Source organism: Varanus komodoensis, unplaced genomic scaffold (assembly GCF_004798865.1).
Source record: "Varanus komodoensis strain SLA01 unplaced genomic scaffold, ASM479886v1 scaffold73, whole genome shotgun sequence".
In the NCBI taxonomy this organism is placed as follows: Eukaryota; Metazoa; Chordata; class Lepidosauria; order Squamata; family Varanidae; genus Varanus; species Varanus komodoensis.
In genome coordinates, this window is record NW_025336386.1 from 166,966 (window position 1) to 193,179 (window position 26,214).

The 26,214-nt window shown below is 53.3% G+C and overlaps 2 protein-coding genes across 2 annotated transcripts; one reads left to right on the forward strand and one right to left on the reverse strand.

Moving 5' to 3' along the window:
* Window positions 1-1,339: 1,339 nt before the first annotated feature.
* IL4R (interleukin 4 receptor) lies at window positions 1,340-18,027 on the reverse strand. The gene is made up of 9 exons (XM_044452514.1): window positions 17,789-18,027; window positions 13,521-13,653; window positions 11,489-11,652; window positions 10,110-10,267; window positions 8,216-8,366; window positions 4,737-4,836; window positions 4,029-4,101; window positions 3,882-3,937; window positions 1,340-3,597 (listed from the first exon to the last, which is right to left on the reverse strand). Exons 1-9 carry the CDS (start codon window positions 17,853-17,855, stop codon window positions 2,544-2,546), a joined length of 1,956 nt encoding a protein of 651 aa, XP_044308449.1. The 5' UTR covers window positions 17,856-18,027; the 3' UTR covers window positions 1,340-2,543.
* A 272-nt stretch (window positions 18,028-18,299) lies between these two features.
* NSMCE1 (NSE1 homolog, SMC5-SMC6 complex component) lies at window positions 18,300-24,395 on the forward strand. Its single transcript, XM_044452517.1, has 8 exons — window positions 18,300-18,523; window positions 18,779-18,919; window positions 19,912-20,033; window positions 20,295-20,372; window positions 23,147-23,293; window positions 23,389-23,505; window positions 23,864-23,984; window positions 24,175-24,395. Exons 2-8 carry the CDS (start codon window positions 18,799-18,801, stop codon window positions 24,255-24,257), a joined length of 789 nt encoding a protein of 262 aa, XP_044308452.1. The 5' UTR covers window positions 18,300-18,523; window positions 18,779-18,798; the 3' UTR covers window positions 24,258-24,395.
* Window positions 24,396-26,214: the final 1,819 nt, after the last annotated feature.

Consider the following 26,214-nt stretch of genomic DNA (forward strand, 5'->3'; position numbering starts at 1 on the left):
AATGAACAAGGAACACGTAATTTCTTTGAACATGTCTGGATCCCCAGGGCTGAATGAACTGCATCCTGGAGTAATCAAGGAACTGGCAGGAGAACTCTCAGATCCACAGCCCACAATCTTGGAAAAATCATGGAGGATGGGAGAAGGGCCAGATGGCTGGCAGGTGGCTAATGTTGTCCCCAAGACAAAAAGGAAGCTCTTTGGAACTACAGAACTATGGCCTGACTTGGGAAAATTCTGGAGCAGAAAGGCAACTAACTAAAAGTGGGCCACATGGAACGACTATCAGGTGTAGCCGTACTTGGTTATGGAATCAAGCTCGGTGTGCTTCTCAGTGGTACCTTCTTAAACGGAAGAAGTAACTAGCGGGTAGCAGAAGCCTCAGTCCTGGGCCAATGCTCCCAGCTGTTTCTGTTACTGATTTGGATGAGGGGGTGCAGGGAACAGGCCGACACAAAATTGGGTGGGGTGGCTAATATCCTGGAAGACAGATATAAGTTCTATACCCAGGACAAGAGAATTGAGTGCTCAGTTAGAAGATGGGGATACCTGGCTCAACAATCATGCAAGTGAGAAGGCTCCTGGAACTATAGTAGATCACACACCAAATATGAACAGGCAGTGTGATGTGCCTGCAAAAAGAGCAAATGTTGTACTGGGCTCCATCAAGGAAAGTATAGCTCCCAAATCTTGTGAGGGCCTGGCCCCCCTCATTTCAGCACTAGCTAGGCCCCATCTTGAATACTGTTTTCGCTGTCAGGATAAAATGGAACTACAGTGGCACCTCGGCGCACAAACGCCTCCGTTCACGACCAATCAAGAAATTTCAGAAAAATTTTGCCTCGGTTAGCAAACTCTGCATTGGGTGACAACCACGATTGCGGCCATGTTGCCGCACAATCACAATCGTTGCCATCTTCCCTGGACAAGTGCGATCGTGGCCCCCCCCCCCCCCCGCCCCGCCCCAGCACGATCATTACTGCACGATTATGGTTTGGACTCTCCCTCCAAACAATAACCTAACCCCCACCTAGGTTAGTGTTCTCTACTGCACTGTAGTTTGTTATTTTGTTGTTTTTTGTTACTTTGTTTCAAATTTTTGTGATTAAAAAAATATTTACAGAACGGATTAACCTTATTTACATTGAACCTTATGGGGAAATTTATCGTGACCAATTTGGCTCGCGACCAGAGTAGTGGAACGGATTAAGTTCGTGAGCCGAGGTACCACCATGTTTAAGCCACCTTGTATTCCTTACAAGAGGAAAAAGTGAGATATTAACACAATGTAGTAGTGGTAGAATAATACAGGACAGCAATGACAATGACAACAGCGCCCTGATTTTCTTCATAAAAAGGTTTAATGCTAGAATATAGGGCGCTTTCCCAAGCACTTTGTATTGCACAGACAGGAACAGGGATGGCTGCAGGCTGGGCTGGGCTGGGCTGGGGTGGGGGCAGCTGCAGCCTCCATTCCTCCCAGCCTTTCTGGCTGCGTCAGGACTGACAGCCCCGCCTGCAAGTGGGCTGCTCATGGGCCGGCGCCGCCAGCCGCCACGGACGAGCACGGAGGGCAGCAGGGCACGGCGGCCACAGGCCGGTCTGTGGGCCAGTGTGCCCTGGTGCAGCCCCTGTGGTTGACCCGGGAGTGGGCCAGCAGCACAGGCAGGTCTCCCTTGCCCCTGTTCCTCTGGGGTGTTGGGCTGCCTTCCCCATCAGCTCCAGCTGGTATGGCTAACAGGCAGAGTGCTGGCAGCTGTGCTTAGCAGGCTGATGTGCTGGGAGCCAGGAGCAGGTGGTCCCAAGGGGGGATGCTGCAGCACAGCTGCCCCCCAGAAGCAGCTTCTCAGGCTGGCCGTGCTCTGGAGCAGCCTGGCCACAAGGATCTCCAGGCCCTCCCTCTGCATGCGCCCTCGAAAGCAGGTTCGGGCTGCCTCTGGTGGGACATTGCGAGGACCACAGAGCCGACCCCACCAGAGTGGGAGGAGCGCAGGGCTCCGCTGGCCTGGTGCCCACAGGCAGCTCTGGCGGGAACCGGGCATCGCAACCTGGCTGGCTGCAGCTAGGAAAGCTGAAACAAACCCCAGGCAGGCAGGAAGCCGTGCACATTCAGCTTCGGCTCCCCCCTCTTCACGCCGTATGTGTAAGGAGTGTGCGCACATGCATGTACACAAGCTGGCTCTTTGCTGGGCCAGGTCTGCGCTCCTCCACCCCTATGGGAATGGACCATGTCTCTGCAGTGCTGCCTGGCTGTGAAATGGCAGCAAGCCTTCCCTGTCCCGAGTCCAGCAGCGAGGCATGTGCAGCGGCACCCATGGAGAGCGGCTCCAGTGTCCCTTGCTTCGGAGGTCCATCGGCCATTGGATGGATTCCTCCCACTCCCCAGGCATCGCAGCTGCACGGAAGCACCATGGCCCTTGCCTCACCCCTCTTTCTGGAACCAGTACCGTGCGATCCCATTCCTCACTGAGGCAGGGCACGGGGCCTGCCCCAGGCATGCCTGGCTGGGCCAGTCTCCCCCTGCCGGTGTCCCCTGGCTGGGGCTAAAGAAAGCCAGGGTTTCCTGCGGGACCGTTCCTCAGCATGAGTAAGGGCCGGTATGGGGATTCCAGGGCCAGGCTGCAGGGCTCCCCAGATGCTGTGCTGCTTTGGAGTGCCGTGCTGAAGGGTTTGTACCCGGCGGAGAGAGAGGCAGCGGGGCAAGAGGCATGGCCTGGCTTCCCAGGGACATCCTGCAAAGGAGCTTCCAGCCTTCCTCCTGGCACTGCTGGGAAGCCCAGACCTGTTGTGGCCACTCTGCCGGGGGAGAGCCACCCTGCCGCCTGGTCTCCTGGGAGATCTGGCTGAGGGTCGGCAGGCCAGGAGTCCAGGCAGGGCCTTGCGCAGCTGCACTGTGGCAGGAGCTGGTCCCCCTGCGGAGGAAACACTCCGTGCTCCCAGCCCTGACTGGAACCAACCATGGGCTGGGCCACCAAGCTGCTGAAGCACCGGTAGCCAGACTGGCTGGCCATGGAGGTGCCGCTCCTGCTTTCATAGCCCTCGACATGGCCGCGTCCCACAGTTCCCAGCAGGGGATCTGCTGGGTTTGGGGCCGACCCTTCAGGCTGGGCTTCCGGAAAGGAGGCGCCATATTCTGGCCACTCTTTGAGTGGCGGGCTCCCTGGCTTGGGTGAAGTAGCGGGCTCCATCCGCAGGCCAGTCTCAGAGGTTGTCTCTAGCCCCCCACCGGCAGCTCGACAGCTGTGCTCCTCTACAGGGGTTTCCAGGGGAAGGTGAGGAGCAGCCCGGAGGGGCCCCGGTTCCTGTCCCCAGGTGGGAGGTTCGCAGCTCCCGCTGCTCCCTGAGTGCCAGTCGCCGTTCAGAAGGTCATCGAAGAGGCTTGCCACAGGATCTTCTCGAGGCAGGCCACCCTGCTCTCCTCTGTCCAGGGCTTCCCCTTTGGTTGCTGGAGCTCTGCTGTACATGAGCAGCGGGCACTCCACCAGAGCAACCTCAGGAGTAAGGAACACCTCCGGTTTCCCACCAGGGCCATCCTGAGGAGTCTTCTCCTTTGCAGCTGGGCCAGCGAGCACGGCGGAACGTTTGCTCAGAGCGTTCCTGCAGGTTCCATGTAGGACAGAAAAACACCACCTGGTATTATTTCGCACATTAGCGGAGGGGAGCTGCATGCCGAGGCTCAGGCAGGAGCTGCTCTGCTTGCACGCGCCACATACTCCCTCCCTCTCCCCACGCTTCCTCCCCCCCCGGCCTACTTTTACGTTACAAACGCCTGGGCTCAGGGACCCCTTTGGGGGAGGAGCTGTGCTTGCTCCATTTTGCTGCAAAGAACCAAATGACAACCTGGCACCTTTGCAGTGTAAATGAGAGAGCGGCATACATACAGTTTCCAGGTGCCACGGAAGGCGGTCCTGCCATCGCCCTTCTGCACAACCGGGAACTGAAAGAGGCAGAAGGTGGTCTTAGGTGCAGCTGCGCATGAGGCACCACGCCATGGGGCACCTGGAGGGCGGGCTTCTCAGGTCTCTTACCGCTCTCGCTGTGGCCTCCACCATCTTGCTCTTTGCTGGGCTCGGGATTCGGTCCCACCAATCCCTCTTCACCCTGCAAAGCAAGGAAGGTCACTCTTCCCCAGAAGAGCCAGAACTGCTGGGTGGATGGCATCCCCTTCTCTCGGGGAGCCCACTTCCAGGCAGCCCCTGCAGTGCCACTGCCCTGCCTCTGCTTTGGCATCGCTGGCATGGCCCATGTGGCAGTGTGCCAGCGGCACCTGGGCCAGAGCAAGAGGCAGGGAGGCGCTCCAGGGGCCACTGGCAGCTTGCCCTTACCAGGGGTCCAAGGGGCCCTGGTTTTCAGCCCCGTGCACAGCTGAGGGGAAGCAAGGCTGGCACAGAGCCAGCTTGTGGACATCAAAGCCCTCAGAGGAAAACTGGCAGCAATGCCCAGGCAACAACATACCCAGGCCTATTCTCAAGTGCACGATTCCTTCAGCGAGTGCCTGCAGCCCACACCACCGATCTTCGGAAATCACTGTCCCACCCACACGAATAGGAGTCAAAGAGCAAGGGTCCCCCTCTTTGTGCATCCGCTTGAGTCTACGGTGTGTGGCTTGGAAAGCAGGGAAGGGCCCCCTTTCCTCGGGAGGACATGGCTCCGCAACCCAGGCCCCAGCAACTCAGGCTTCCACCTGCCTAGGAACAGTGAACTTCACAAGGGGCAAAACTTCACAGCATACCCACCTGAGAAAGCAGAGGTAGCAGGTTAGGATTATGGCCACGACAGGTGCAGACAACCAGTAAATGGACTTCCAGAGTACATCTTCTGGTTTTCGCTCAAAATCTATAAAGGAAATTCATTTGTTTTGCAGCAAGAAGTCATCCATTTTACACTGATGAGTCTGAAGTAAAACAAGGCCTGGAGCAAAAACCTTGAGTGAAAACTCCTGAGGGACACCCCACCCCCACCCCCCAATGAAGCCCACAGGCTCTGCACAGCCCCAGGACCCTGCTCAGTCCCCAGCATCTTCAAGGCAGCTGGAGGAAGTTCTGCCCTGCCCTAGACTCGGCACTGTGGCTGCCCACTGCTGTGGCCCCAGCAGACCGGAGATCCTGCTGGTGCACTGTCCACCTAGCAGCTGCCACACAATGGCCTCCCGATCTTAACTCAAAGAGCTTTGCCTCAGATGCACTTCTGAGGTCCCCCAAGGTGCTGGTCTGGCGGGATGCTAACATACAGGACTCCAGGACAACTCTGGGGCTGTCGCACCATGCCGCTCTGGATCTGGCGTTTTCAGCTGGGCATTGGGATAATGATGTGAAGGTGAACCAGTCCCTTTGCCATGGTGACATCGCTGCCTATTGAGATTCAGACTACAAGCAAATCGTCCCTTCTGCGGGGCGGGGGAGCTACTAAAGGGGCTCCTCTTTAGAGGCTGTGGATCTGGCGGGAGGGAGGTCCTGTCGAATCCTTGGCCAATCTCAGGAATAAAGGGTGTTTGGCACGATCACGCCTGAGTGCCCTCTCTGCAGCAGACACCGTTTGGCTCTATTCTAGAGCAGGGCTCCTCAAACCTTTTCACCAGGGGGCCAGTCGAAAAGCAGTGGTGATGGGCGTGGGCCAGTGTGGTGGGGGTGCCTGCGGGCGCGGACCAGTCAGGCAGCAGTGGGCGCACACGCAGCAGCACTTTGCTCACTTGGAGATCTCCGAGCGAGTCCAAAACCATCCCCAAGCGAGCAAGCCGCCAGCTTGCTGCCCGCGCAGCGAGGCGATGGCAAGCACACGTGGGCACGGGGAGTCCAAAACGTCTGAGGCAGGCCGGATAAATGGGCATGGTGGGCTGGATCTGGCCCACGGGCCATAGTTTGAGGACCCATGTTCTAGAGCATGTTTTCTCAAAATATGGCCACCATGGTCATCTACCCAGCCCGCCTCAGAGCTTTTGGACTCGCTTGGGGATGATCTCCAAGCAAGCCCGAAAGCTCTGAGCCAGCACAGGCGCTCTCTGAAACTGAGCAGAATGCTGTCGCACGCGCCAAATTGTAACGGCTCCTTTCAACTGTGCATGGGCCGGCTCTTCCTCCCCTATTGCACGCATATACAGAGCGGGCATATGGAGCGGGAAACAGAAGAGAGGAGGGCGGAAGAGGAAGAGAGACGAAGACACTCAAAAGGATAGAAGGTAAGAAAAATAGAACTTTTGACATCTGTTTGTAACAATGTGAGCCATGTCCCTGGGCTGCGGGCCAAGCCACGGCCACCTCAGCAAGCCCGGGGGCAGACGGGCTGAGGCAGCGCAGGGCTGCAGCTCCCAGGCCCCCACCATGGCCTTCTCTGAACGAGCTGCCACTGTCGAGCGGCAGCCGTGCTTCCTCCCCCCGTGGCGGGAAGAGGCGGGAGGCACCCTGCTCGGTCAGCTGCAGCCCCGTCCCTCGCCTCCCCTCACCTCAGAAAGCAGCCCTCCCCTCCCTCCTTGCGGCCCTCTCCTGGCCAGGGCAGCCACCCCACGCTCGCCTCTCTGGCCTCCCGCTCCCGCTCCCTTGGAAGCGGGGCAGCAGCAAGGACTATAATTTCCATCATGCCCAACCAGCATGGCCAATGGAAGTTGTAGTCCAACTCATCTGGACAGTACCAGTTTTGGCAAGGTTGCACTTAAAATAGGTAGTCATTAGCTCTGCATCCTAATACAGCCATTGTGTATTGTGGGAATTGTTCTGCACTGACTTGCTTCAAATACTAAGAGTGGCATTAACAGTATTTATCCTTAGTATTTTTGCTTCATTCTTTGTAAATGCCATCAGCTGCATGATGCAAAATACTCTATTTAGTGCCTTGGTTGTGTTGTAGCTCTGTCCTCAAATACGGACATGCTCTTCCCCACCTCAGCTTGGCCTCCTGATACAGCCCAAGGGAGCAGAGCAAACATTTTGTAATTTTTAATTATTTTTAAAAATCTTAATTTTATTTAATTTTAATTAGTTTTTAATGTGCAGTGTGCATAGGAATTCATTCATATTTTTTCAACCTATAGTCTGGCCCTGCAACAGTCTGAGGGACAGTGAACTGTTTAAGAAGTTTGAGGATCCCTGCTCTAGAGCAAAGACCAATGAAACAAAACCAGAGGCAGCTTGCGTACAGATGGAGGGAAACACCTAGTGGAGCCGATCAGGTAGTCAAGTATACTGCAGAGAGAGTGAATGAGAGGTGCAAGTGGACATCCTAGAGTCAGCTGAGGCCTGCTGCTAAGTATTGCTAGGCATTTCCAGAATAAAACCTTGTGCCTCTGCCAGGACTTAGACTGCAAAGTTCTTGTCCTGTAATCAGGCAAGATATCCAGGGCAAAGATTGGTCAAGGTTGCCTGGATGCCTTCCAGTCAGGACAGCTCAAAGATGTTGATGAGGTGCTGGGAAAGGAGGTGTTTGTGCAACCACATCCGTCCCGGATCCTTGCCCCTCTTGGCTAACAAAGGCCACCTGGGCCCTGGAGTGATTTTATCTGAGGGAGTGGCCTATGCCACCTGAAACGAGTGGTGCTGAAGCATCCCTCGCTGAGCCTGGGAGATCTGTCTGAATCAGCTGGCAGCACACATTCTCTTCCTGGGCAAGGCCCCTGTGAGGCTGATGATGGACCAACTCATCCGGGCACTCCTGGATGAGACTGATCATCTGGATCCATTCCAGCCAGGGTTCAGGCTGGGTTTTGGCTTGGAAACAGCTCTGGTCACTCTCTGCAATGACTTATGCCAGGAGAGACCAGGGCAGTGTGATCCTGTTGGGCTTCTCAGTGGCTTCTGATGCCATCCACTGTGCGGGACTTCTGGAACAGCTGGCTGAGCTGGGAGTGGGGGGTACTGCACTGAGCCGGTTGCTCTCCTCCCTGGATGACTGGCTCCAGAAGGTGATGCTAGTGGGATGCTGTCTGGCCCTTTGGACTCTCCAGAACAGGTCCCACACTATTCTACGCCTCTGTAAAGCAGCAGAGTGGGGTTGCCTGCAGAGCTCTGGAGGCTGTTATCGTCAGTATGCCGATCACACACAGTTCTGTGTCAAATAAGGCTAAGCGGAATGGGAGAGGGCCAGTAAACTGGAGCTCGGTCCGGACAAGACTGAAAGGCTGTCGGTGGGTGGGTCTGACCAGAGGGAGGAAATTCAGCCTGTTCAGGTTAGGCTGGGACAGAGGGCGGCAACGAGAGCGCGGATGGCACCCTTCCCCAACACTCACCATTATGCCATTCACAGGGGGTGCTCCACTCGCTCCAGGTCTTTACCCACCAAACCAGCTGATACCGCACAGCTGCAACATAGGTGGCTTCTGGCACGAGGCGGTCAGCAAAGATTTCATAGCATGGTGACTGCACTGTGTAGTTCTGCTCCTTGGAGGAGAGAAACGGGCAATTTAAATTAGAAACATAGAAACAGCGAGTCAGAAGGGGTCTCCCGGGCCATCTAGTCTGACCCCTGGCTCCAGCCAGCTCTGCTCACAACATGCCCACCATAAGCATGTCTAGCCTATCCTTGGACAGCCTCACTGATGGGGCCTCAACCTGCTGCTACTTCTGCAAAGCATGTGCTCACTCAGAAAGCAAAGCTGTCTCTCATTTGAACTATATTCATCTCTTCTTCATGTTTCTTGATTCCCCTAAATGGTAAACATTCCAAGTACAGAAAGCCACCCAGTGCAACTGCTTCCAAGTGTCCCTGATGCCTCCTCCTTTAGAGGGGGCAGGCAGGGGGCACAGCTGCAGCCCTCACTGACGGGCGGACGGGCAGTGCTGGTGCCACCCTCCGGCAGCAGGTGCCCCTCGACAGGTCGCGTGCACAGGCTCATGGCTCCCAAGGAGGAAGGGCTTCCCTAGCCCTGCATTAGGGTAGGGGAGGTGAAAGGGCTGGGAGTACTGCCGGAATCCACACGTGAGCAGGGTTCATTTCCTGGGTTTGTATGAAAACGCCCGTCCCAAGGGCGGCAGCCGATGATCAGTGTGTCACTGCAGGACAGGGGCATTTTTTTCTTGGAAGGCACAGGTGGGAACAATGGCTGTTTGCCCAGGGAGATATAACTGGGGTAGCGCCACCAGTTCTGACCTTGCTAGGAGCAGGTGCACTTGGAGGAGCACTGACCCTTGGTCAGAGACCCAGCGCAAAGCAGGCTCCCTCACAAGTTTATCCCCACTGGGCAGATACCCAGGTCGAAAGTATGGGATGCTGCCACGAGATCTAGAAAAATCAACAGGGATGCAAACCCACCAGCACCCAGAGTAGGGGGGATAGCTGTCTTGAGTGCCTGGTTTTGGTAGGAAAGCATGATACAGGTCAAATTAATTAACCGCCTTAGCCTAAGCTCAGGCCTAGGTTGATGAAAAAGCTTCATGGAAACACAAAATACAAGAACATGCCCAGTTCTAAATACAGGGGAAGAATGCTAAGTTGAACATTTAAAATGGAAAGCAATGAGGTCATTGTACTGGAGTCAGGGGTAAACAATGGGGTAGCACATTTGCACAGCATACAATCTAAAGCTGAAAAAATGACCCCACCCCAATTGGCAAACAGGCAACAAAAAGGACCAAGCGGATCAGCAACAAGCGCTGGATAAACTGCACAGGAGCTTTCTTCACACAAAGAGTGACTAATTTGTGAAATTAATTAACGTGTGCCAAGGTGATCGGAGGTGGCTGGGAGAGCTTTAAGAAGTGATCAGACCATGGAGTGCGGAGGCCTATTGCGTGTTAGCCCAGCGATAAAAGAGGGCATCTCTGAATAACAGTATCAGGGTCACAGCCTCCCTTGTTTCTGAGGCACCTCATGGGCCACCGCTGGACACAGGTGCTCGGAGGGAGCAGATGGGTTCTGCACTGATCCCCCTGGGGCACTTCTGGCATCCCCCACACCAGCTGCTTCAGTTGGGGTGAAGGCTCTTAGTCTGAGGAGTGGTCACTGTGGGTCTTCTACTCCAGGATTTCCACAGGAGATCTGTACTAAGACAAATGGTCCTACTGCCACTCTTTGGTGAGCAGGTCAAAGTGCACAGAGACTCCACTTGGAACCAATGGCAGAACTTTGGAGGGCTACTCCAGATCAAAAGGAGGAGAGGCAGTGGGCATGTGGGGGCTGCCTACCTTCTCCCTTTGGTCTTTGGGCCAGTAGGTGACTTGATAGGTGACATCCTCTTTGTAAAGTCTGTCTCCTGGCTTGTAGTCTGTTTGCCACGTGAGGACGAAGGAGCGCGCCTTCCTCTTTTTCTCCAGAGTCAGGTTTACCAGGGGCCTGGGCTTCACTGCTTTTGCAAAGTGACAGAAAAACACCAACAAGTGGGAGATGGAGGAAGGGAAAGGTTGTGCTGGTGAAGCAGCAGTTAGAGCTGGGGACATTCAGCTGAGGAATGCACCGACACAGTCCTAGAGTACAATGCTCTGTGCGTTTTGGACTTTCTTTTCCCCTGATGAAAGCATTCTGAGTATCTGCTTCTGTGCCTGCAGAGATGGCAGCATTTTAAAGCAACAAGCTGAGAACCACAGCTTCATCTGCCAAAGGCAATGAGAAGGGAGCAGGTGGCTCTGGGGCCAAGTCACCATGAAATACAGGAAAAACTTTCTGTGATCGTGTCCTGTAAGATTTAACTATATACAAAAGCAAGCTCAGAAAGGCAAGTTTCCAGAGCCAAATGAAACAAAAACCCTGAAAGAGGAGGAGGTACTCACCAAGCTGACCCATCCCCCAAGCCCCACCTCACAAGCAAAATGAAGACACCCTGTTAGTGGGTCAGCAATTCTGCCTCAGCAAAGGACTTTCTCCTCTTAGGACAAACAGCCAGGAGTCTGCCAGGCACTGCAGGACTGCTGCCCGAAGCAACCAAGAGGAGGCAGCCCAATGCATTTACAGAAAAAATGCGAAGTTTCATGAGCAAGACAGAAAACCTGCACAAGTAGCTCCCTAGAGGAGAGAGAGGGACTTCCCGGCACACCATGACAAGGCAGTCAAAGGAGAACCAGGGAGAGGGAGCGACCTCCTCCCTTTATAGAGGATGATGGGTGGGGCAGTGTTCCTGCCCAAGTGCTCTTTGCTCAGGAATCCTCCCAGCAACAGGCTTCACGCAGGGGCAGAGCTCACATGCGTCAGGCACAGAGGCACGAACTGCAGAGGGGCCAGACTCATTTACTTCAAGGGACTTCCAGAGTGCCCTGCCATTCAGCAAGTCCTTCTATGGGTTTGTGTGGCCCCAGAGCAGTCATTTCCTCCCTTCTACACCCACCCTCAAAGTAAGAATTCCACATCTTGCAGCTGAGGGACCAAGGGGTGTTTCTTCATAATGTCCCTGATGGGGTAAATTAATTCTCTGCTGCCTCTGCTTCATCCCTGGGCGCGCCACTGAGGTGGAAACAGCTCTCTGATCAACAACACCCTGCTCCTGCTTCCCTCCATTGGAAACCCAAGTGGCAGAGACAATCCTCTGCACCTGTTGGCTACGGATTGTCAGGAGGCCCACAGCATGACACACCTATGTCTTCTGGATTCACAGTGGTGCTTGAGAGACAGATCTGCATCCTGTACAGTTGTAAATCATACTTGACAGAACTGAACTTGTTCCCTGTGATGACGCAAGAGCAAGTCGAGGCAGCACCTGGGCCATGTTCATTCTCAGGAACACACTCGGAGAATGGCCTGGAACAAGTACAACACAACACTTAGAAGTGCCTTTGCAAAACATAGAAACAGAGCGAGTCAGAAGGGGCCTCCAGGGCCATCTAGTCTGACCCCTGGCTCCAGCCGGCTGCGCTCACGACATGCCCGCCATGTGCATGTCTAGCCTATCTTTGAACACCCTCACCGATGGGGCCTCAACCACCTCCCGTGGAAGCCCATTCTGTACCCTTGGGGTCCTAACTTTCAGGAAGTACTTCCTGGCATCCAAATTGAATCTTGGTTTCCTGAGCTTCACTCCGTTGGAGCGCATCCTGCCCTCCTCTGCAGGGGAGAATAGGTCTCTACCCACCTCCGTATGACACCCCCTCACATACTTGTATGTCACCAACAGATTCCCTCGGAGTCTCCTCCAGGCTGAAAGGACCCAGTTCCCTCAGTCTTGCCTCATATGGCTTTCCCTGCAAACCGGCCACCAACCTTGTGGCCCTACGCTGCACTGACTCCAACCTGGCTATATCCTTCCTGTAACGAGGGGCCCAAAACTGAACATATTACTCCAGTTGCGGGTGCCCCAGAGTCATATAGAGTGATAGTAATACCTCTCCTGATCTAGAAGCCACACTAGGGCATTCGCCCTCTTGACCACCACATCACACTGCTAACTCATGTTTAGCCTGCAGTCAACCAGCACCCCAAGGTTCCTTTTACAAGTGCTGCTCTCCAGCCACTTGTCCCCTAAGCTGTACTTATGACACCCATTCCTTTGCCCCAAGTGCAAGACCTTGCACTTATCCACATTGAACGCCATCCTGTTGTCTCCTGCCCACTTCCATAGTCTGTCCAGATCCTTTTGGATCTGGAGTACCTGCTCCTCAGTTGTGACCACTGCCCCGGTTTTAGTATCGTCTACAAATTTGATCAGCAGACTGTTCACCCCTTCTTCCATGTCACTGATGAAAAATTGAACAGGATCGGTCCCAGGACTGAGCCCTGGAGGACCCCGCTTGTCACAGGCCACCATCCCGATGATTCCCCACTAATGGTTACCCTCTGCTTTCGGTCAGTCAACCATGCCCTAATCCATCGAACAGTGCATTGGTCTATCTCAAAACTCCTCAGTTTCTCAACCAGGATATAATGGGGCACTTTGTCAAAGGCCTTGCTGAAATCCAGGTAAACCACATCCACTGCATCCCTTCCATCTAGCCACCATGAAACCTTGTCATAGAATTCCACAAGGTTTGTCTGGCAGGACCTGTTTTTGCAGAAACCGTGTTGCGTGGTTGCCAGCCTCCCTTCTCTATCTAGCATCACTAGATCTCTTGCTATCATGAGCCTTTCCATTGTTTTTCCTACACAAAACACAATACTCTACTCAGCTCTGCAATGCCTTGGCTTGGACGAAGCCTGTCCTTGAGAGAGGAGGCTCTGCAACCCTTCCAGCTGCAACCTGCCATGGACCCTTGCAACCCTGGGAAGGTATGAGGAGGGAGATAAGGAAGGAGTGGTGCCCCTCCGCTGGCTATTGCAATGGGTTCAAACAGTGTTGGAACCAATTTGAATCCTACGATTCCTCCTTTCAGTGTGGAGAGCTCACAGTAAACAGACCTGTTCCACAAGTACACAAGTTTAAAAAATGTTGTAACTGCAAACTTCCTTTGCTCCTTCCCTTGACCTTGAATGTCTCCATCCATGTAGTTGACCTCCACATGTAAGCAGGAACAGCCGGGGCACTTGCGTTCTTGTGCAGCAAGGGCAGCACTGGCTACTTCTGCAGGGGAACACTCACCTCTTCGGGGCTGCAAAGCCCCCAGCACTGAGAGGCTTCCCCCTGGACGTGATTCCCCACATCTCACCTTCAGCACAGCACACAGCCAGGCACTTACTGTGAATCATCTGTCCTATAAAGAAGCTGGAACTCCTTGGTGCAGTTGACGGAAGCGTCCACATCCCAGTGGCAAACCAAGGCAGTGGCCAAGTCCGTGACGCAGCTTGGCTGGACATCCTTTGAAGGCACAACTGGGAAAAAGAAGAACAGCTCTCTCAGGAGCCATCCCAGTGGCACCGTATTTATTCCAGGTGTGACACACACTCGAGAAGGCTTTCCCAGAGATGCCGCTTAGGCCGATTATGCCTCATTTGAAAAGGTCTAAACTCTTTGCTCTTCCCACTGGGCCACACTCCCTGATGCGAGGCCATGGACACAAGCCTGCTGCCTGCAACGTGATCCCACTCCACACAGGGGGCCCAGGCTAGGAGGCATGCAGACACCCCTACGGCTGAGCGAGAACTGCCAGCCATCCCTGCAGGAGGCTCCAGACCAGGGAGGCCCAGTGCGCAGCGTCCCGGAGTCCATGCCTGCAAATCAGAGGAGGGCCATCGACTCACTCCCACACGAGTGTCCATTAGTGCTGCAAAGGACGTGGAACCAGGGAGTTTCCCATAGCGTTTCAGAGGGCGTCATGCTACCCAGCAGTGTCCCTCCTCCACAGCCAACATTTTTCTACATGATTTTAAATGCTTTTATCCCACCTTTCTGCCTGTCCAAACATCTCCAGGAAAACTTACATATTGTATAACTAAGAGTAATTGACAGCAGTGTGGTTAGAGCACTGGACTGAGGACTGGGGTGCTCCCAATTCCAGTCCTCATCCCACCATGGAGCTCATGGGGTGACTTTGGGTCCATCACAGACTTTCAGCCCAACCCACCTCACGGGAGATAAAGCACTTCCCTAGTTTTCCCAAAATGTTTTTTCCCCCTAGATTTCCTAGAAGAATGGATTTTGCGTAATTCTTAAGGGTCCTAGCAGTTTTGGAAGGGTACATGAGCACTGGCTTCAACTTAAACAACGGAGTCAGCATGTCCTTTGAAGATCTCAAGCTGGGCATTGACTTCTCTCTAGTTATGTAAGTCCCAGATGGCATCTTCTTCCAACAGAAGGCTGTTTCGTCTACACTGAAAACCTGTGTTTTCAACTTCATCAATTATCCTAGCTAGCCCATTTGAATAACTTGCTGCAGTTTTGACGTCAGCACGTGCAGGTTCACTTTGCTCTTTTATGTTACGGAGTTGCTGTCTTTCCTTAAACCTTGTGAACCAAGCTCTGCTGGCCACAAACTTTTCTTCAGCAGCTTCCTCACCTCTCTCAGCCTTTATACAGCCATTCATTTTAATGGGATGGAGTGCTTTATGTCTGCCTGACCCAGGGAAGAGGACGAAAGGAGACCTAGTTTTCTTTGTTTTACTAACATTGACAGTTTGTTTCATAAACTTGCAAAATCAAAGAGATTCCTAACAGTTCAGGAGAGAAACAAAGACCAATTTAAAAAGTTGAACAAGTTGTAATTACTGTCCTTTAATATGCTAGACTTGATCCTTTTAAGACAGACAAAATTAAGGATAATACATTTTACACGCCCAAAGTTATGACGTGACTTTTAATCTGTAAACATGCTAATTTTGCATGTTTTGTTTTTCCCCCAAATTTGTCTCCCCCCCCACCCCCAATGGCATGGCTTCCACTCTTTTGGAAGTTTTCATCTGTGTGTGTGTCTGAAACAGGGTGACAGAGAAGAACTCAACTGCCAAGCCCTCCATATGGTGAGCAATTCAAGCAGCTGCCATTTTATGTTCCTAAAGTAACCAAGCGACTTTCTGTCTGTAAAGGCTGCTAGCTAATGCTCTATTTTTTTTTCAAGTTTTCAAAATATTTTTTCCATGGCTTCAACATTTCTGAAAACTTGACAACTCTAGTTTTCAGGCTACCTCATGGGTGTTACCCAACTATTATTGAGAAAGATTCAACCAGTGGTCCCTCTGGGTCATACGGTTTTGGAATAAAGATAGATGGCAAACAATCTGCATAAAGAAACATGGGAGAAAAGAACAGAGCAAAACACCATCTCACTCTTGTTTGGCCAAGAATACACCTCAAGTACAACTCATAAGCTGTTTTTTAGGTACAGTTTCTCAATACTGTCTTGGGTCAGGTGTGAGTCAGGGAAAGGCCTGCCCTTCTGCTGTTCGCCATGCCCATCATTTCTATTTTTCTTCTTCCAGCTGCTCTGAGGTTGTAAACAGTTTCTAAATACTGTCTCTGTGTGATGCATACTACTATTACTTCATTGCCTGCTTTCCTCTCTTGCAGCCAAACCAGAATCGCATCTCTGAAGCACTACCCCCATGTGCTTCCTTCCTTCCCAAAGACTTTTAACTTTTATCCTTTCCCACTTGAGTTGGCTGAAAGGGGACTCTTTCAAACTTCAAACTTGGGACTCTTTTTATTATTGGCTAGAGAAACAGGGTTGCGCATAGATTTAAATATGTTCTTAAGTTAACATAAAAAGAAAAAATGTGGGGGGCTGACCCAGTAGGTCCGATGTTTCCAATGATCGATGTTGTTTTTAGTTTTTCTTTGTATTAGGGTTACTTAGAATAAAACTTATTCAAAAAATATGAAAGGGGCTTGCCTTTATAATCAAATGGGACCCCTTCCCTACAAGACTAACTGTTCATTTCTGACTCCCCAGTTTAATCTCTGGCACCATCTTAAGACGGGGCAGGAAAAACCACTGCCTGAAACCACAGAGAGCTGCTGCTGCCTGTCAGTGCTTACAAAGCTGGGCCAGACAGAGCCAACTAGCCAGGACTCAGTATAATGCAGCTTCTAACATTCCTTGAGTCACTCTCAGAGGCTTTGTACACTTCATTTGATACTGGTGGAATCACATCCGATTTCTAGGAGTGAAAAAGAGAATGGAGATACCAAACTTTGCCTTTCACCTTCAGCAGAAGAGATTCCCCGAAATATGAGAAGTGCACATTCATGAATCTAAGGCAGAAGGAATTCACCACAAGAGAGATCCAATAGGCCCTGCTCCCATTTGTTTTGTGGAGCTTTGTTGTGCTCCCTTCAACTTTCATCCCACGGTGTCATAAAGTTTCAAAGCAGGTTAAACCAACCACCTTGAGACACCATTGTACTTCCAGTTTTTGTTTTATGTTGTCCAAAGCGTTTTGACCAGATGAAAGCCATGGATTGGAGCTGAATCCAGAGAAGACCGGGGGCGGGGGGGGGGAGGTGCACAGGACAGGACAAGACTTGGGAAGGGAGCATCCAGTCTGTTCTCGACAGATCAAACAGAGGGAGCAGGCATCCACTATCACCACCAGCCAGGAGGCCTTGCCTGAGCAGCCAGCGGCAGCCTTCCTTGAACAGGGGAAGCCTCGCTTTGGCCACCCAGTTCTGGCAACCTCCAAGTTAGCCTACTGCAAAGGCCTGTGCATGGAGAAAGCCCAGATGATGCAACTGGTGCAGAATTTGGCTGCGAGAATTCTGTCTGCTTTCCCTAGATGGGGCTCTCTTGAACCCCTTCTTTAAAAAATAGCATGGATTGTTCTTGTTGATTGGCACATCACTAAGACGTTTGGTGCTGGCGTTGTTGTTTACCTACGAGAAGACCTATTCTGGGATGGGGCCCTGAGCTTGGACCGTCCTCCTTTGCCAAAAGCGCTTGGTGCCGCCTTCGCGCTGGTGCTCGGGCATCTCCGAATGTTAAACTTTATGCTCCCTCTGCCCGCTTTCAGCCGGGCGGCCTGCTGCTTGCGGCTCCACAGTCCCCGTAACACGCACTGCTGCGACCGGATCGGACTGCTGCGCGGCCTTCAGCCCTTTACCAATGCTCAGCGCAGTTCAGGAAGCGGGCCGCGCCGCCACCAGTCCGCCCAGAGGCGGCGCCGGGGGTCCGCAGGCTCCGGGTCGGCCGCGATCGGCACTTTCCTCCTTACAGGCTGCGTGGCCCGCCCAGCTGGGAGGACAGTTCGGTCCCTGCGCCCGGGAATGGCCGTCCGCTGCGCGCAGAGGCCGGGCGCCAAGCGTGCGCCACCGCCGGGAGGGAGGGGGAGGGCTGCCCCGGCCTCCACAACCCCTGAGGTGTCGCCGCGGCCCTCGGGGCTGCGCTCGGTCCCGCCGCCTCTCGCCTGCGGCAGCCAGCGATGACGACGCGGGGAGCTGTCCGCGAGCAGCGCCGCTCCCCGGAAGGACCCGCGGGCCTCGGCACTGAGCGGGCGCGTCCGCCCCGCGGCCCGGGAGCCCGCGGAGGGAGGACGGCGCCCGCGCAGCTTCCCGGCCGAGTCCCGCGGAGGCACTCACCGTGGCCGAGCAGCAGCTGAAGCAGGAGCGCCCTCCGCAGCCCCGCCGAGCGCGCCCCGCCGCGCATTCCGCCCGTGGTCCGGCCCCGCCGCCTCTCTGGGGCCGAGCAGGGGCCCACCGCGGAAAGCGCCTGTCCGAGCGCCGCCGCGTCCTGCCCCGACTTCCTGCTGGGCGGTGCGGCTTGGCACGGAAGTCCAGCCCGGGCCGGCCCCCAACCGTGGGAGGCCCGGAACCGGCCCCCAACCGTCTCGCCCTGCGGAGGTGGCCGCGAGCGAGGCCCCGACCTCCGCGCCCGCGGACAGCCTTAGTCCCGTCGCGGGGCCCCGGGACGGCAACGCGGCCTCAGCCAGGCGCGTTCGCGGCACTTCCTGCCCAGGCCGCCCCGCGCTGGGTGCGGCGGGCCTGCCTGCCTCGCTGAAAGCCGCATTCGGGCTGCCCGCGTCCCCGGGGGCCAAGCGGGGCTCCTGCGCGCTCTCCCGTCCCGCCCCATCCCTGGGATGCCGCGGAGCGCGACGCGGCAGCCCCGAAGGCTGGGCCGGCGCACCCTCCGCCCCTAGCGAGTTGGCGCAGATCCCGCCCCGCAGGGCCTTTGGCCGCGCTCGTAGGCGCGAGGGCCCCTCCCCGGGCCGCAGCCACAGAGGACGGCTTCTCCGGCAGGCAAGGCGGCCGGCCGGGCGCCCCCGCTACGGCCGTTGGTTTCCGCGGGAAGAGGCGACGCCGCGTTCCTCCTGCCCGGTAAGCTTGGCGAGCGGCCCGCCGAGCGCCGCCCTCTGCCCGTGTTCAGTCTCTTCCCACGCCGCGCCGCTTCGTGTCACCGCGGCCGATTCTCACGTTGCGCGCGATGCACACGGTCGGGAGTCCAGCGGCGTGCTCCGGGAGCGCGCAGCTCGCCGCCGGCCGGCCCGCCGTCCCCGCGGGCGCCTGCCCAGCAACCCGGCAGGCAGGCGCCGCGCCTCACCCGCGCCTCCGGTCTCCGCTCCTGTGTTGCAGCGCCGACGGCGAGCCGCGTGATGACACCCGCCCCCATGAGCGACGCGCACCGGCACTTTCTCCAGGCCTTGCTGGCCCTCGGCGTGGTGGAGGGGTCGGCGGCCGGCGCGCTGCAGCGCCAGTGCTGCGAGCTGCACCGAGGTGGGTGGCAGGCGGGGGCGGGGGAGCCCCGCGGGGGTCTCGGCCGCCGCGGGGAAGACCTCCGGGAGCCGGCCGAAAACGCCAGGCTGGGTGGCGGCGGGGGGGGGGGGCGGGTCAAGACAGGCAGCACGAGGCCTGCGAATTCGGGCTGGCCGGGCAGGGCCTTGGCTAGCACAGCGGGGGCATGGAGGGGGGCGGGTTCCGGCGGCATCCCGAGGGAGGGGAGAGAAGCGCGTTGGCTGGCTCCGGAGAGCTCTTCTGTCTGTGCTCACAAAGCATCTCTGGTTCTCTCCACTATTACTTTTCCTAGTGCATCCATACAACTCTCACCAAATCCTGCCAATCACATGCAATGAACAGTCAATCCCCAGAAAGCCACTTACCCTCAAATGTCTGGTTTGTGGAGGACACAACATCAGAAAGATAATTTGCAAAGTTACCCACCTGTATCCACAGCCTTAGAACATCCTGTAAGATACAGTCCTTACCATATTCACCTGGCCATAGTTTATTAATTGCAACTGTTATTGTCATTATCATGCTATCATTTTTCTGCATTTATTTTCTGGGACACCCCCCACTCCGCCCCAGCTGAACATAAACACGCAAGTCTGCCGGTGCCAGGCAGATTTCATGCATCTCATAAAGTAGACAGTGTCCACAAAAGATTATGCCATCATCAGTTTTGTGAATGAAATCTTTAAAATGTCACAAGACACCTTTCTCCAACTCTACAATATCTTTTGCATGACTTAAGTTATATTGTGTCTTTCTGCCAAACAAATGGCATTCAAGGTGGATTTGAAGTTCCGTTGCCTCCCTGAAGCCAGAGAGGGAAAGAGGAGATGCTGGCTCAGTGCCTGCTCACAGACACCACCTCCACTTACTGCAGGCCACATCTTGGCTCTGCATGCTCTTGAAAGCCAGCAGTATCTTCACTCAAGGGGCTGTACACTGAATTGACGAGTTTTATCATTGTGTGTCCCCTCCAGTCTATTATGCACACGATAAGTTGGATGACTTCATTAATGTTGCGAATGCTCAGCTACAGCCTTTGTTGATGGAAGTCCGGAAAGGCCTTTCAGAAGAAAATGGGGGAACATACTATGCTTTGGTAAGGTGAGACAAGCTGCTGCTGCATGCTTTACCCTGTAATTTGAAAGCAACAGCAAGCAAGGTGAGGCTTCTTCAAAACTTGTGCCAGGTGTTTGCTTTTTGTGTATGTGTGATGGGAAAGGAGACATTTCTTTGCTGCTTTCTCAGGAAGCTTGCCTCTCTCTCAAGGCAGGACTAGTCCTGTCTGTGCTGGGGGAGCCAGTGAGCCACCTTTTGGCTATGAGTGCAAAAGCTCTTTGCTGTCTGTCGGCTTTTCCAGGTGAACCTGGCTGAGACAGAATTCACCAAAATGGCCAGTGACTACTCTGAAAGCGAGCTGGAGTTGTTCAAAAAGACAGTAAGTACAGCAGCGTTCAAATATCTGACCAGTGCAAGGGGCAGTGAACGGTGCGGATCCAGGCACTGCCTTCTGCAGGAGGATGCGGGGAAGGTGCAAGCTCAGTGGGGTCCTTCGTGGACAACCTGAATCTTCTTTATTTACTGGAAATATTTTATGCTGTCCTCTGCCAAATGGCTCCCCGAGCAGCTTACAATCAAGTAAACAAGCTGGCCTTGGTGTCCAGGCTCACAGCCTAAAGAGACACAAGGAAAAGGAAATGGGAAGGAAGAGGAACTCAGGCTTCCCAAGAGCAGGTGGGAGGGCTGCGACGATGCTAGCCTGTGGGACACTTGTGTTGGCTTTTCACCAAGCTGAATGCTGTCACTAGGCCTGGAGCAGGGGCATGGATGGCAACATGTCCTTCGTCCCTCTTGCTGTCCGAATAGCAGGTGGAGAGTCTCTGCATCCTTGCTCTGAAAGGAACTGTCGCCATGTCCTTGCTAGCAGTCTGTGGGGGTGTTCTGAGCCTTCTTGCTGCTCTAGCCTGAAAGCTGAGTTCAAATTCTTGCAACTCCCATGGAAGCCTGTTCCATACCCTGGGGGTCCTGTCAGGAAGTATCTGCCCAAAGTATGACTGCCTCAGCTTTGTCATTTTTGCTTCTAGGAAAAGCTCTGGCTTGATTTGATCTGGGACCCAATTCTTCATTGTAGACAATAAAGTTCTATAATTCTTCTGTAGTCATGATTTTTTTAATGTTCAGCTGAAGACCTACATTTGCATTTTCTTCTTTCACATTCATCAGTTTTAATATATTGTTGTTTTCTATATTGCTTGTTGATGTGTCTTTGCCCAGTTTGTACTATTTTGTACTCTTTCCTCTGATTCTAATCCAGCTTCCCCTATGATATGTTATGCATACAGAATGAACAGATAAGGAGATCAAATACACCCTTGTTTTACACCTTTGCCCATGGGAAACCATTCTGTGTCTTCGTATTCTGTCCCGCAGTATCCTCTAGTCTGTGCTACAGGTTGCACATCAGGATAATCAAGTACTGAGGCATTCCCATCTCTTTCAGGATCATCAATAACTTCTGAAGAGCCAAACAGTCAAAGCCTTTGCCCTAAAGTCCATACAGCACAGATTAATTTTGTCATGAAATTCGTTGGTGTGCTCCAGTAGCCAACATTCATTTCCAATGTGATCTCCAGTGCCTCTTCCTGTTCAGAATCCAGCTTGAACATCAGGCATTTTTTGTATCGCATAGGCAACTATTCTTTGTTGCAACCTTGCAGATCACTTTGCTCGCGTAAGAAATGACTGCAATGGTCCTACAGTTGCTGTAGTATTTTGCATCACCTTTCTTAGTTTCTTAATACTTCCAGATGGTGGGCTATTGTTTTTTGTCCATCTTCGTTGGCATAGTGTTGTCAGGATGAGGATCAAATCAGTCTCTTCAGCTTGAAATAATTTTGATATCCTTTCTACTCCAGGTGCTTTATTCCTTCCAAGTGCTTTCAGAACAGCCTTCAGTTTGCTAATATTGTAGGCTCTTTCTCATAGGAGGAAAAGCAGTGATTTTCCCAGGTTTGCAAATTCCCTCCCATTGTTCTCTCTTGTCTGGAATAATCTCTTCCAGGAGTTTGCAGGCTTAAAATGGAGATGTTCTGATGAAAAATGAAGTAACAAAACGGAATCCAATAGTGAACGCAGGTTAATGGACTTTTCATGTTGAATTTATTTCCCCTAGAGGCACTAGAGTATACCAGAGGAAATACTTAAAGCAGCAGCCAGGTGTTTGATGGCATTCTAAGCTGCAGCACATCTGCTGGAGGAGGCTGCTGCCCCTTATCTACACTTCCATCCCTACAAAGGGGACGGCCTTCTGTGGTGCTTGGTCTGTAGGCAGTAGGATCGGCACCCGTTCAGGGTTCCTGTACCTCTTATAAGTGGCCTGGTGAAGAGACAGTCTTGATTCAGTCTTCTGAGGAGAGTAGATTAGCCACAGATCCTGCCTCTGTAGCCCCTTGGCCCAAGGATTCTCCATCCCCCAGCTTAGGTTGGGATGGAGTGGCTGCATCTTCAGGAAACCTTTGTCAGGGCAGTATTTTCTTATTTAGAGGTGGCACTTAGGCTGTGAAGAGAGGGTCTCAAGCTGGAGCAGGCGACTTCCTAGCCGCCAGTTCTCCTGAGGCTCCATATGTGCCCATCCTTAACATCTGCATTTTTGGGATCCCTTTTTGGATCCCTGGGGTGGGAGGGGACGTGTGTTTTGCTTTGACTGTGTTATGGTTTGCCTGTGTGTCCCTTACCACCAGTTTGCTTTCTGAAGCATTTGCGTTTACCCCAAATGGAGTAAATCTATGAACTCATTTGGAAGGCATTGATTTGCCTTCTCTGAAATGGGTGCTGGAGCATGAAACTGGTTTTGTGTTTGGGGGGGTCACAGCTGAGGATCATGCCTCTGGGAGAGGTCCACTTGACTGGAACAGATCCTATGTGTGGACTTAGGGTGACCACCATCTGGTTATTCACTGAGAGTAACTGGCTTTTTGGGAGACTAAATGAAACACAAAGGGTGAAGTACTACTGTACTTCAAGTAGTTCCCACAGATCTTTAGGTGAAGATTGCAACTTTCCACCCACTGCCTGTGTTAGCTGGAACTGATGGGATTCAGAGTCCATCACAATCTGGTCGCTGCCCCTGCTTGATAGTAAATGGAATGGTAGAATGCCCTTCTTCCCCATTACGCAGAAGAGTCCCTGGCATCTTTTTTCCCTTTGCTGCAGATGGATCTTATTGTATCGTCTGGAAGTGGCTTTGCCTCCTCTACAGACATCCTCAACTTGGCTGACCAGCTAAAGCCGAAGAAGATGAAGAAGAAGGAGGCGGAGCAGGTGCTGCGAAGCCTGGTGCAGAACAAATGGCTTTGTGAGGTGAGGCTTTGGGCTCTTGGGGGACTTTGAGGGAGTGGCAGGCGCGGGGGGGCAGAAGGAAGGAGTGCAGAACAGCACGTGTTCCTCTTTTGCAGCAAGAGGGGGAGTACACACTGCACATACGATGCATCCTGGAGCTGGAGCAGTACATCCTCTGCCACTATCAAGGCTCTGTCCACAAGTGCCACGTGTGCCACTGCCTTTGTATTCAGGTCTGTGCCACGTTCTCCACCGCTGGGAGGGGGGAGGGGAGATCAGGCACACCCGTCTGTGCCACAGCCTGCAGCTGCAGGCGAGTGCTTCCTTACCCTTGAGTCACACCGGCTCAGGGAGTGTTTTCCCTCAACTTGAAGGCCCATTTCGCTTCTTCCTGCCTCAGATCCCTGTTCCCTTGGCTTTGAACTCGAGCAGCTAGCCTTCCTTCCCTTTGCTGGCCCTTCTTTTGTTTCTGAGGCATGATCCACCCTTTTCACTGGATCTAATCCTCTCGAAAGCTCTTGTGCAATTTGACAGCTCCAGATGGTGTCCTGCCAGGGCAGGCCCCCACCCATCGACTCGTTCTCATTTCAGAGTCAAGTGTGTAAGGACTGTGGGATCGCCATGCACTTGCCCTGCCTTGCCAAATACTTTGGAGCACAAGCAGAACCTCGCTGCCCTCACTGCAAGCAGCTTTGGCCTCGCTGGATGCTGGGTAAAGTCCTTGTGCAGCCCCACTGACAAACTAGCCAGCTTGCTTTGGGAGGAGAGAGAGCAGGGTGATGATCTGCCAATCAGGCGTTGCTTAACAATGCCTTGGGGTGGACTTGGAGATAGGGAGCTGCTTTAGGATCCTCCGCCACCTACAGGGTCAGTGTTGTTCCGTTTTTCCATTAACACTGCAGACACCAGCACTGCAGGTCTTCGTCTGCCATCACACACGCCAAAGGAGAGCAGGAGGACCCCCACAAGCACCCGGCAGCGCTAGAGGCCCCTGGGCAGACTCAGATCGACGACTGCGTCCTGGAGGAGCGGCAGTGCAGCTGCAATGTTGACCTGCCAGCAGCAAGAATTGCAGTACCGTTCCTTGACCTTGGAGTTTGAAATATATGTCTTTTACACCATGTCTCAGCAGCCATTCTACCTTATTATCTTCATGATGTTAGAATGTGCAAAAGTTTCTGGCAGCGTCTTGATTACAACTCTGCTTTCTAGTGTCTGAACATAAGACACCGCAGTTCTCTCCTTTAGCTTACTAAGAGGCGTCTGCCTGTCGTCCTGAGCTCCCTTCCTTGCCCCTTTGCAAAAAATGAATTCCTGCTTATGTCTAGGTAGAGCTTCTGAAAACACTGTAACTCCAGAAGGTGCTACTGTGAACACTGACTCCAGGCTTTCTTGCCTTCTTGCCAGAACCAGCATTCTTGGAAGTTTGCAAAGTTGCAAACATTAGGATGGCAGAGGACGGCCAAACTTTTTTGTCCTGAGTGCTCAATTTTGGTCTGGATAAATTCTAAGATGCCTCATTCCAGTGGAAGGTAAAGCAAATGGAAATGCTTCCCTGATAAACCAATATATTAGCAGGAAGCAGAGCTGCGTGTGTGATTGGAAGTGCTTTCAAAAGGCAGGGCAAGGGTCAGAAGGAAGCAGAAGCTACCGGGTTTGGTGGGAAGCCCACAATCCTCACCAGGTGCCCAGGAGTTTCTCTACTCCAGCTGTGTGAGGGCCTCAGGGATGGCACACTTTTGTTCCTTCCTTGAGAAAACATTTTGTTTGTGCAGCAATGCTGAGGGCTCATCCATCTTTGATTTCATTCTGACCCATAGGGAACAGTTAGTTCATGAGCAGGAAAGTGAGCGTGTGGTGCTCAAGGAGTTCTGACGTTAAGGGAGGAAAAGTAGAATGGAATATAGTCCAGTGTGGGTTGTAGCCTTGGTAAAGCTGATTTTATATGAGCAATGTTAAAGAAGAGTCTGTGAAACGGAAGCCTACAAGGAAGAGGGATGGAAGTTCCTTAAAAAGGTAGATACTGGAAAGGTGCAATCAGTAAGAGGAAAAAATGGAAGACAGCAGAAGACGCCAAAGGGGGTGCACAAAATGCTTAGTGATGATCTGAAAATCATCAAGGATACATGGGGACAGGTGACCAGGGACACTTATAGGTAGATAGGCCAGAATTGCAAAACTGGTGCCAGGAGGGATAAAATACTCAGTGTAGCGAGAATGATCTTTGACGAGGGATACTAAGAATGGTAGAAAAGTGTTGGTAGACGAAGTGCTCCATGAAGATGGCCAAACAGTGACACTCATCAAAAGGCAAGACCACTCTACTGTTCTTGGGTCGGTTTTCTCCCAAGAGGATTCAGGTCCCATCTGAAGACAAATACAATGGCCAGGGAGTATCTAAGTGCCTTAAACATACCCACTTCCTAATGTTTAGATCATGGGTCCTCAAACCATGGCCCACGGGACGGATCTTGCCCGCCATGGTCATCCATCCGGCCCATGCCGCTGCTCGCTGCCTGCGGGTGGGGAGGTGTTGGCTTGCTAGCACAGAGACGGTTTTGGACTCGCTGGGTGATCTCCAAGAGAGCGAGCCGCCACCGTGCGTGCCTAACCCCTCCTCACGCGTGCCTGACGGCACCCCCACCTCACAGGCCTGCAACGGTCACCGCAGCCTTTCAACTGGCCCCCTATTGAAAAAGTTTGAGGACCGCTGGTTTAGATGAACTGTATCCTAGGGCACTGAAGGAGCTAGTGGATGGATTGTGAGAGCTTCTGTTCTCTTTGAGCATGGGTCCTCAAACTACGGCCTGTGGGCTGGATCTGGCCTGCCATGCTCATTTGTCCGGCCTGCCTCAGAGGTTCTGGACTCGCTTGGAGAAGGCAATCTCCAAGCAAGTCGGAAAGCTCTGAGCCGGCACAGGTGAAACTGAGTAATTATAATT